At 41.2% G+C, this 12,277-nt stretch overlaps 1 protein-coding gene across 1 annotated transcript in view; it reads right to left on the minus strand.

The window, feature by feature from the left end:
- Positions 1-12,277, minus strand: part of CFAP299 (cilia and flagella associated protein 299) — a 221,984-nt gene that overhangs the window by 21,374 nt on the left and 188,333 nt on the right. Inside the window, exon 4 of the mRNA XM_074865121.1 lies at positions 9,085-9,227. Coding sequence (XP_074721222.1) covers positions 9,085-9,227 — 143 coding nt within the window. The remainder of the gene's footprint in view (positions 1-9,084; positions 9,228-12,277) is intronic.

The raw sequence follows: 12,277 nt of genomic DNA on the forward strand, positions 1-12,277 counted from the left end.
AATACCCCCTAAGCAATGCAGATTTAAAGCTTGTAAGTACTGCGATACAATGGCATGAAGAGGTGATACAGTCAGTGTACACTGCTTATAAAGCATGTGTTCCTTTTCAAGAATACTTGTAGAAGCAAACTGAAAATTACTGCAATTACACTAACTTGGTTTTGATGAAGTATCTTTGACATGACCATTGCCGCCAGAAAAGAAGATCCTAGTAAGATGCTGTTTAGATTTTTATGTACTTACTTCTCACCGATGCGATTTAAGGATAAGCAGTGAAATGATTAGAAGCAGAAGACATTTCCATACAAAGAAAGTTTAACTGGCATCACACAGGAGAAAAGACAAGTACCTGGCATTACAATAATCCAAAAATGAGGGAAAACAAAGTGATACTGAACAAGAACTTTTAACTGGAAATACTTCTTTGTACACAATCAAATTACTTGCAGACCTCTGCTGCAGCACAGGAGATAAGTAGATTCAGTTTGGGGTACTGAGGAATTTTTCAACCAAATGTTTATTTCAAGACCCTGATTGCTCAGACCTCACCGAGGATGTGGGAAATCCAGTTGCATATCCATCCTTCATTGGATCTTTAATTATTGACATAGTTCAGACAGGAAAGCTTGAAAAATGCAGCCACAAAAGCCAGCAATTGCTGAGTTATTCTGAGCTCATTAGGGGTTGTTCCTCTGTCTCTCCCTGCTCCTTTCCCTCTCTCTTCTCCCACCGCCCCCTGAACATTTTAAAGATACTAGGTCTTTTCCATATAATAGCTTTAGAAGTTTTAGGGACAGTTTTTCTAAGGAGTTAAAACAGATCCCTCAACAGGTCCCTCCCTCAGCATTAATTCTGGTTCCTGGAAGTTAATCGCCAAGAAACCACCTCTGGTCTCTTAGGCCAGGCACAGATAGGGGCTATCTATCACCCTGCAAAGCATTAGGGAGAAATTCTGTTTATGGCAAGACGTAGTGATTCTCCAGTTAAACCTTAACATTGTCTGCCACAAATGCACAGCTTTACCTACAGCAGCTGGCAACCAAAGCAATACCATTACTTATCAATGCAGTGAAGGAGAATTTTGTCATCATTTTCACTAGGATATAGCTGGCAAGTAAAGAAAGTGCTAGTTATTCCATACAACCATCCATTAAAAAATCTGGACATACCGACTTCAGCCACAGTTATTTCCTGGTCTAACTAGAAGGAAAAAGCGGTTTCTCAGACACCCATGTGTGGCAGAAATCACATGCTGCCTCAGGATCACCACACAGTGCTCTGGCTGATGTTTACATGTCCGGACAACAAACCAAAAGCACAAAGTTTCCAGAAAAGTACTCACAAAACTATGGGACACTGAGCTTTGTTATAAACATCCCTTTGATGTCCATTACTAATGGACAACACTGAGATCAGCCACCACAACACAAACCAAAGCTACGCTTGCAGAGTCAGGGCAGATGCATTCAGGCTATACTGTGCTGACCAGGCCTGCTGCCCCAGATGGGTGACATAACGCGCTTGGCTCTGTAGTGCCTTAACAACTCTACCTCCACACTTGACACGCTCATTCTTTCTGACACAGACTTTAAGTAAACAGTGCAACTAATCATGGTGCACTGCATTTTAACTTATGTGCTTCTTAACATTTGAAGTGCAAACACGTTCAGTAATTAAAGCCCCGATCTGGGGTCCTTATTGAGTTTTCTTGCTTAGAGAGGTATGTAAATACATGCTTTAAGGGTTTCTCTAAATACAAAAGCAGTTAAGTGAATGTCTACTTAGGTCTCTTGTTTGGGACCTCACTCATTAGCTGTTTCTGTTTCTAATATCATTAGTTACACTGCAGCCACACCAGGAAGCCCATTCTGGTGGGCACCTTAAAGGGGCCTTTAAAATTGCTGCTTGAGAGGGTTAGGCACATTTTCCACACATGAGACATGACTGGGTTTGTGGCACACTGACTGGCAGATCTTATGCAAACAATAGGATGATTTAGAGGAGCTTGATAAAAAACAGCCTGACAGCAGCAGCACATATCTATTGTCAGCACTGCAAAGATTAATTCAGTATCATTTCTGGTCCACATTAAGAGAGAACTGGGGCTGGTGGGAAGATATGCAGCTATCTGGTGAGGCAAGATATATAAGATTTGAAGTACTGCAAAATCATTCCCTTTACTTTCAGTGAATTGGTAAGAGGAGAAACAGCTATCATGTTTAGGTCCGATTGCCTTATGCATCTGTCTGTGCATCATAACGCTGTCTTCACGTGTAAACAGCCATGAATCAATTCTGATTCTCAAATTGCACACAGAAGCTTCAACCCAAATGACATTCCAGAGAAGCGCTTGGCCAATTTCTATTTTCTGAGAGGTTTTTCCTACTGTTCTGTTCTTTCTGGTGATTGTACAACTGCACTGACAAGGAGAGTAAGATAGCCTTGCCCCTACGTTACAATTTTTTCTCTCCTAAGATTTTAGCGATTTGTAGTTTCCATTTCCCTATTTCAAATGTATACAGTAAGTTTGTTCAAAGCTGTAAAAAGCCAATCCTTCCTCTTAAAGAGACTTTCTCTTTCTTACGAGATTGAAGTTTGAATTGAAAAAAGGAGAGAAATTGAAAGTGAAAAGTAGTATTTGCTGTATTTAAATATGAGCCAGATGTGGAAGCATACCATCTCCAAATTAAACATTTACTGAGTTGGCAGCAATGGAATTTTCTTCTCACACATGCAAACACCAAGTCTGAATGTACTCTCCTTTCCCCTACACGTCTATCTGCCACTTGCTCTCAATTGCCATGCATACCTAAGCGTGGTTAAGAACTACCCCCCTGGACTTCTGCACTGCCACTCCTCCGGTCAGCACAATGGCATCACTTCACCTCCAAAAGATTTGAAGACTATGATGAAAAATCTTGGATGCCGAACGTGACACAGAAACATGCATAAATAGGAACCTAATGGATGACAGACTAAGCCGTTACTACTGCATATGCTACTATATAATACTACTGAAAGCAACAATAGTGTAGGTACTGAAAATCTTCAAAAATCAGGCCATGCTATCTGTGAGTTAGGACACTAATGATGAATACCATTATACAAGGAAAGGACTCCGGAGTCACAGTTAAACAGTAAGAACAACATTTTTTCCCCCATTATGGCTAGAGAGGGCTCCAGCCAAAATGCCTGGAGTGACACCGGCCTTCACTGGCTTCGTTCTCATCCAGGCTCCCTAGTTTCACATCCTTTGCCACCCATTTCCCCAAAGTCTCAAAAGCAACTGGCTTATTATTATTGGGATATTGGTCAACAAACACTGAACACAGTTGTAACCAAAGACCAAGATGGTTTTGTAAACATTAAGTATGATGACAACCAACTCAAAAAACACGTATCTACTTTTTGTGAACTATAAACCAAAGTATTGCCCATGTCAAACTGTTTGAAACCAGTATCTCTTTTCAAAAGATACAATGAAATTTACCTTTCATGGCAAAGTCCTTACAAAATTGGGATGTTGAAGGGATGTTTTTTTTTTCTCAACCCTAAATTCTTTGAACTGTAATATTACTAGCAGTATGGTAATTAGGGGGTGGAGTCTGTCCAATCCTCTCCAAGATTGGAGATTGCACATTTTGGAAACTCAGGATGTTTCTACCTTTTTCCTGAAATTAAGTTTGGACTTAACTCATGGTCTATATCCGTAGCATCCGATCGTTCAGATCAGCTTCTGATTTGTAGGCATTCAACGCTACTGAGAAGCTGACTTGCCTTGTGTCAGCTGGGGTAGCTGGAGGCTGACATGCAAAACAGATGATGAATAGGGTCCGCAGATGTACACCAAGAGTGAGTTTCCAAAGGGTTTCCCTTTCAGAGCCAACTGAAGTAAACACACCGCCAGGGCAGCTGGAGAAATGGCTAACTGTGGATCTTTCGACACAAGGACAACCTCCTGTTATATATGCAAAAAGACCCCTCCTGATCAACAAAACAGAACACCAAAACAAACACAGCCTGTTTTCCTCTAACTCTCATTCAACATCCTGCTCTCTGAAGGCTGGAAGGAAATCCACAGTAACACACATCACCAAGTACACGCTCATGCTGCCTGTTATAGGTGACTTGCTCCTACCTCTAGCTGCTGTAATCAATTTACAGGCAGCCACAGAGCATGCCCTGGCTGGGGAGAAATGATTTCCAGAGGCTTCAGACTGCATTCTGGGATTACCACAACCCCTGCATGTGGGTCACTGCTGCCTCACAGCTCCCAGGGCGCAGCTGGGGCGCAGCTGGAGTTTGGTTCAGCTCCCACTGCCTGCTCCTTGAGGGAGGAGGAGTTCTCTGCACATCTTCTGCCTGGCACAGTGGGACTGCCTGTGCCACAGAGCATGAAAATGCAACCGCTTCTTTCTCAGCTCTCCGGTGGATAAATGGGGTAGAGAAGCTCTCTTCTGTAAATTGCTCTCAAATCTGCAGGGTACAGGGTACAGCAGGGAAGGGAGAAGTTGCCTCATGCCCCACACTTAGGAACATATTGCTGGCCATGATTTGGCCTACAGGTCTTTACAGATTAACAGATGGTATCTTCGAATATACCTGACAATAAAACGGCAGGGAATTCCAACCCCAGTTAATGAATGACTGCCAAATGCTGCGCCCACTTGCAGCCAAAACAGATCACAGCTGAACTATAAGAGGAGAAGGGCAGAAGCTGATAGGATTGTTCTTGCCAACAGCAAAGAACAACATGCCATATCTGAAAGTACCCATGTGTCATGATGCACTTCTATCACAGATGAGGTGCATCACCACAAAGCCCTGAATGCTGGACCTCCCATGCTCAAACTGACACGTGCGGGGGCCAAAACCAAACGAGTTTCACTGCTGATGAGATAAGTAAATGATTTCAGACCATTAGTTCAGGGGAAAATCTGGGACCTGTGTTCTACAGTAAATGTCTCCTTTTCCTTAGAAAAGAATGCACACACTAGTAAGCAGAAATGAAAACACTGCAACCACAAGCCAAGCGTGAGGATAAAACACTACAGTGTACAGTATCAAAAATACCATATCTAGCAGGCTGCCGCAGAAAACTAATGAAAAATCAGGGCAGGAATTCACACAAAATTGAAACAGTACAATTATACTGCAAAACGTTCACTTCATCTTCCTTCGCTAGGAGGTGAGGAGCTCAAAGTATGGCTGATCAGACAGAAGGCAGCTCAAACTTTGTCTTTTGCTATGCAGAGAACTTTTTTGGTATGGTTCCATAGAGTGAACATTCTCCATTTTCTTTGAACAAATTGTATTACACTTGTTTCTCATCAGATTACATAAATTAGCTGAGAGGGAATGGATTCAATTACAGTCCAGATTCCAGACCTCTTTAAGAACTGACTGCCTAACACATTCCTTTCATTTAATAAACTGGAACCAAATGAGGATTATATCATATAAATAATACTCCCTCGATAGGGCAATGCAATAAAATGGCAAAAATACTCAGAGGAACCACGTAGATCAAATACAAGAGCCTCTGATACTACCCACCGGATTTAAAGTATGAATATCACATAAACTTCATTGTTCAATATTTTTACTTTGTATTGTGAACAAGAATCTGATTCAGAGAGTACTTCAGACCAAAATTAATATCTTCTGACAGCCTCAGACAGCTAAGGAAAAAATGTGTTGCAGTAAAGTATGGATTTCCATATTTAAAAGATAATTTCATAGCTCTGCACAAGATACTAACCTCTCCTACAAAATCCAAGATTTACAATCTCCCAAGTGACTAAGAGTATGACCAAGAGCAAGGGCTTCGCAAAGCTCTGAGTGAAGCAGTTTCCCAAACTGACTTGCTCATTAAGGTAGGAGCATTTTGGAACAATTTAGACTGAAACAATGACTTCTAGGAACAACCACTTTTGACAGAAATACTCACCCAGTCTTTCAGCCTGAAAAGTAGACATGCTGTCTATAGTTGGACATTTTTATACCTGCTTAAATGCATCAGTATCCAGGGAAGAAAAAAGTGTTGAAAAGACTTAGGTTCAGAGCTTGACAAGGGATTCAAAGCTGAAGTCACAAAATTATCCATACAGTTAAATTATCCCCATTCACAAACAGCATTCTTAACACATTTTGAAGAAGCTGCACAGAAAGCAAAGAGGCAGAGGAGTAAGACTACCAAGATGAGAGATAACTATTAAATGCACACTTACCTGTAAGATAATTCTTTTTAAATTACTGAAGAATGGATGAAGACAGTTTTGATGACAGACTATGTAATTACAACTTGTCTAATCCTAAAGCTGTATTTAACCTGGCATGCAACTACAGATACAGGATACACCAGGTGAAGTTCAAATTTAAAACTCAACAGGATGTTTTTAACTACTCAATAAAAAAGTTTTCAGGGGACATGGGAAGCTCTCTGCCAACAAGAACCTTTAGATCAGTACAGTACTAGCCAAGTCTTTCTTCCGAGGCTTCTTCATACCTGTCCTCCATCTGTCCAATAACATTCACTATGTTAACCATGAGAGGCATAGTGGGAATGAAACGTGCTGCTCTGAAGACACCTGATACAAAATGGGGCACTCGACAACTCCAGTGGACCACGTGCCATGGTTCCAGGCAGCAACTAAGCCCCACACAGCCACTTGCTCATTCCCCGCACTGCGGTGGGATGGGGGAGAGAATCAGAAGAGTAAAAGTAAGAAAACTCATCCATTGACATAAAGACAGTTTAACAGGTAAAGCAAAAGCCATGCACCCAAGTGAAGCAAAACAAGGAATCCATTCACCACTTCCCATGGGCAGGCAGGTGTTCAGCCATCTCCAGGAAAGCAGGGCTCCATCATGCGTAACAGTTACTTGGGAAGACAAACGCCATCACTCCTAACGTCCCCCCCTTCCTCCTCCTTCCCCCAGCTTTATATGCTGACCGTGATGTCGTATAGTATGGGATATCCCTTGGGTCAGTTGGGGTCAGCTGTCCCAGCTGTGTGTCCCCTCCCAACTTCCTGTGCACCCCCAACCTACTTGCTGGTGGGGCGGGGTGAGGAGCAGAAAAGGCCTTGACGCTGTGCAAGCACTCTTCAGTGATAACAATAGCATCTCTCCATTATCAGCACTGTTTTCAGCACAAAATCCAACACACTGCACCATATTAGCTACTATGAAGAAAATTAACTCTATCCCAGACAAAACCAGCACACCACGGGATACATAAATGTGGCTAGAGATTTTCTGTGGCATGATGGGGCTTTTACAAACAGCCAGTTTGTACAAGTGATGCATCAAGAACCACATCATTAAACCATAAAATGAAGGTTTTTTTCTTTAGCCAGTGTAGAATGTACTAAGACTTCATTATATGTAGGTATAGTTATATATATTTATATGTCTGTATATGAACCTCATTAACTACAGCACACACATTCATACCTATATTATAAATAAAACAAACTAGCCTTCCTGGCATTGCATATGCTTTATCTTAACTCCCCTTTATGTTCAGCTGGAAAGTTCAAATGCACTTCTGCATATTTTACATTCTAGTTATAAAAACCCATATATATGCTCTATCCCCACCACAATTTTTCTTTTTTTTTTTTTTAACAAAGAGGTTAAATGAAATATCACCTGAAGCTATATTCAACCACTAGAAGGAATGAACACACTGAGCTATCCATGAAGTTTGCAGTGTACCCTGGTTTTGACACAAGGGAAGGATAAAGAGGTTGAAGTATACATTAAATGAGACTTTTTCAACTCAGAATAACCAGGACTAAGCATACCTACTGGATACATCAGTGACACTTCTTACTGAATATGACAACAATTATTTAAAAAGACTTATTTATGAGTTACTAATAAATCCTAATTGTAGCAAGGACATCATATGCAAAGCAGACACAATTTTATATTCACTCTTGTTCTTAATTCAGTCATAAACAGCAACTGCCTGTTCATCCCTGTGATTTAAAAGCATAAAATCAAGATTTTTGCTTCGTATCACAGGTAGAGCTAAGAGATTTCAGTATCTCTGCCTCATTACTGACATCTGCTGTCCTGTGAACGAAGAACACAAAACCTTCACTAGCCCACTTGTCGCCTCCAACACTCATTCCTGCTTTCTCCCTCTGTAACACATACCAGAGTTTGAACTGTATTTGCAGCGATTTGCATTACAGAAAACCACTCTCAGAGAATGGAGAAAATGCATTAACTCATTTGTACTGGACACCTTTTCACCAGGACACAGTAACTGCGCGCATGACATTGCAGCTAGTTGTTAACAGTTCTTACCTTCTAACATGTGGGAAGAGAAGACTTCCATAACGATTCACAACACCAGCCCACTGACATTTTTACCATCTCTTCCCCTGTATCCAACAGCACCTGCCTGTCATATCACACACTGTTTCAGTTCTAGGCACAGTCCCAGGCCCCAGCCCCAGGTCCCAAGCTTTGCTGCACCAAGTCTCTTCAACTTGGCTGTCACCAAGAGAAGTGCACAAACATCTCTCACACGTATATCTCCGGGCTCTCAGGCACAGGACGTATTTTAAGGAAAACACATTCTTCGGTGAAAAAGCTCACTGATGATACTGCTTGTTAGCCACAGATAACATACCATCTTACTTGCCACCAGAAGACCTCTGCAGGCAGCCCACTTTCAAAGCAAAACATCCTCCAATGGACTCTGTGGAGAGCGGACAAAGCTAGAGATGTTCTGGCAATTGCTGACTGCAGCTACGTGGCCTGTGGCATCTCCAGAAGTGTGCTCTTACTGATCAAAGCATGTTGCTCTTTACAGACTCCTCATGGTAATGAGCAATGCAGAGACAGGTGAAGGTTGTAACATTCTGGTTAAGTTTTATGCTCTGGACTAAATAAATCTGACAGAGACCCTTCTTAAAGCTGTTCTCCACAACTAATTCTGATCCATGATGTTTGCCTTTCAGTGAAAAACACTGTCTTAAGCTATCTTTCTGATCAAAAACATTAAAATCTTTCTCTATATATTGCCTAAATGCAAATAAATGAAAACAAAGTCAAGATAAATACCTCAGATCAGTGTTCCGAGGGAGAAGTCTTTTCTTCCCACTGAAGTAGACTTCAAAATCATCTGTTGTCAGTCTGTGTGCATAGTCGATATATGCAGATACCTCCTGGTGATGAGAATTTAGGTCACGAATGAAGATTATGGACTGGAAAACAAAAAGGCAGCCACAAATGAAGAATAGAAGCATATATATGTGCACAGATTTCCATTTAAAGACATATTTAGAGACTGTATAAACATTTTCAACTTCACCTGGGCCAGGCTTCTGTTAGGAGTTAAGACACTGAGGGATAGAAGTTTAGCACTGAGGGATATGGTGTAGTTGGAAACTGCCAATGCTAGGTTAAATGTTGGACTAGATGATCTTCAAGGTCCTTTCCAACCTAGATGATTCTGTGACACTTAAAGTACTTCATATTATAGCATATTCTTAACACAAGCATGGCAGCAGTGCAGTTAAGTATAAATGCAGTGTCATGCAACATGACCTCATGTATTCCCCATGTCTCCTGCTGACACTTCGGAAGGGTTTTCCCACAGCTCCTGGGCCATATCTGCCAGCCTCATACACATAATCCTGAAGTAGTTTAATGCCATTGGACACCTATTTTTAAGCAAGGGTGGTTTTGTTTGGCAATTCTACATTGCTACTGTCCATGTACTAATTACCGGACCAAAGTAAGAAGGGTGAGAATGTTATTTTATTTGGGATGCACCTCTACAACCAAAGTAAAACTTGTTCAACTTAATATTCACAGACTTTTAGCTTTTCAGAAAGATGACAGACTGGAAACTGGTTGCCACACACCTCTCTATTCTGTGCTATGACCAGAGAACAGAGCAGACTTCACCAGCCCTCTCTCTTTCAAGACAAGACAACCCCTGTACTGTTTCATTCCTAACAGCTAATGAGTTCCAGAGCAAAAAATCTGAAATTTAAATACAAGCAAACAAACAGCAAAACAAAATCTGTGCCTAGAAATAAAGTTGACTAAAGCAGGGTGGCTACAAGTAGGAGAACAAATCACCCATTTAGCTGTCACACCTCCACGCATCAGACCTGAATTGAAGGTGGCATCAAGGCATCTGGAGGACAGTGACACATTCAGCATCAGTTCCGGCTGCAAGAGATTACTTTCTGCCTTAGGGTTGTAACACTTGAAAGAACATCTCTTCTGCTGCCAAGATGCACGTCACAAAGGCACTGATGGGATAGCTTTCTACATCACTTGTTGCTGGGAAACCCTGTTTCCCATTTACTCTCTAGTCCTTCTCTGTTCCTTTACCTTTTATTTTCTAACTGAACAGAGAATAGGTTGGTCGAAGGCAATTCTTTTTCACACACTACCACAAGACAAAAAGTAAAAAGAACTAGTAGGATGAGTGTGGACTTGCAAGACAGAAGGGTTTTTGCATCCTGGGATCCACATAAGAAAAACTAAATGCTGAGTGTAGAGATTATTAGGTAGGTGAGGTATAACAGTATTGTTAGCTGTACACATGTTTGTTTTTACTCAACAGAAATCAAGTGATATTTCTTTTTTGAATGTGGGGAAATGGAAACAATACTACATGGAACTCTTTCAAAAAACATTTCTTATTTTAACAGCAGCAGATTTCTAGAGGGTAATAGTTTATCTGGCAAGCCTTTGTTATACTTGAAATACATTACCTCTTCCAATTTCACATTTAATTCCATCAAAACATGTGTTACTCATTTTGCAATTTTGTACCATCAACATCATTGATAGGATGAGCCAGAAGAATCTCCTGCAATACATCTGACTATCTTGAAATAAGTCTTCTCCGTATCCCCAGCACCCTGCCGTTTTGAACAACTGATTTATGTGTCTGGAGAGCCAGGTAAGGGCAGATACAAGGCAATGAGAAAAATAAGACTGTCCCCAGCACAAAGGAAGGCAACTGTATGCTGCATCCACACTTAGATACAAGACCAGGTGTATGTCATGCATCTGAAAAAGGGATTCATCGTCCTTCAGAAAAGCTAGTTTTAAATTAACGCCTTGCACAGTATGATCTGATCGTTCAAAAAAACCTGGCAGATACTACAGTATTATCCATGATTCATTTCTAACCACCTATAAGCATTCATTCATTAAACTATCAATCAGCTTGAATTTTCTTAAGTTATTCTAAACTTCTTGTGTCACACCTTTTTGCCCCTCAGAAGCCCTGCACAAATCTGCACTCTTTCCTCCCAAAACGATAAAGCTCTTGACTGAGAAGTAACTGAGAGAATAAAAATACCATAAAACCCATGAACAGGAAAATCTTCTCCTAAAAGCCTCTTTATTACTCTTCTGATTTGTCTCCAACACAACAAATTCTATTAAGCATGGAGTTTGTGCTTTACATCCACCTGTGAGTTTACAGGAACTTACATGGCAAAAGCTGAAAAAAACTTTAAGATGGGGTTTGAAAGGTATGCTTACATATAGCTTTTGGGCCTAACAACTGAACCTATTTAGAACTGGGGTAAATTGACTTATAGTTACTACAATTTAGAGCAAAATAGAATAGAACAGAACAGTTGGAAGGGACCTACAATGACCATCTAGCAACATGGAGTTCCTTTTCTTGCTTTTCTGGTCAGACACTAGAGGCACGCAGAATTGGGGTTTTCATGAAGGACCAAGGAGTTCTTGTAGTTTCAATGCAGTAAACACAAGAAGCAATGCCACCTTCAGCACTAGCACACAGAAGTATGAGTTTGCTAAAAGCCATGGAGTTGTGCCTAATTGCTTCAGCCATAAATTTGGCTCATAAAAGCCTGCAGATCCCCACAGCAAACAACCAGTGGTACTGATGCTTTTGAGAGTCCCACAGGAAACTCATCTCTCTTGCTGGAGATGAACCTCATATTTTGCCAGTCAGGAAACGCATACAAGGACATGTTCCCTAGCTATGTGCAACAGGGACACAAACCAATGGATTCAGAAAGCCTTGGCTGTATACAAGGCCTGGGACTCACCCAAGAGAACAAGCAATACATATTGTCTTCTGAAGTTTAGATACATTTCAAAAACGCGGCCAGTGCGCTTGGAGTGAGGTCAGATGTCATGCTCCTTCCAGTACTGATGTTAGAGGAGGCAGCAGGAGAGGCTTGTCTAAGGCCAGTGGTCTGAGGAGTGTTAGCAGGTAAGAAGACAGCTACTGAAAATGGTTTGAGAGCTG

The sequence above is a fragment of the Strix uralensis genome, chromosome 4 (genome assembly GCF_047716275.1).
Source record: "Strix uralensis isolate ZFMK-TIS-50842 chromosome 4, bStrUra1, whole genome shotgun sequence".
NCBI classification, from domain to species: Eukaryota; Metazoa; Chordata; class Aves; order Strigiformes; family Strigidae; genus Strix; species Strix uralensis.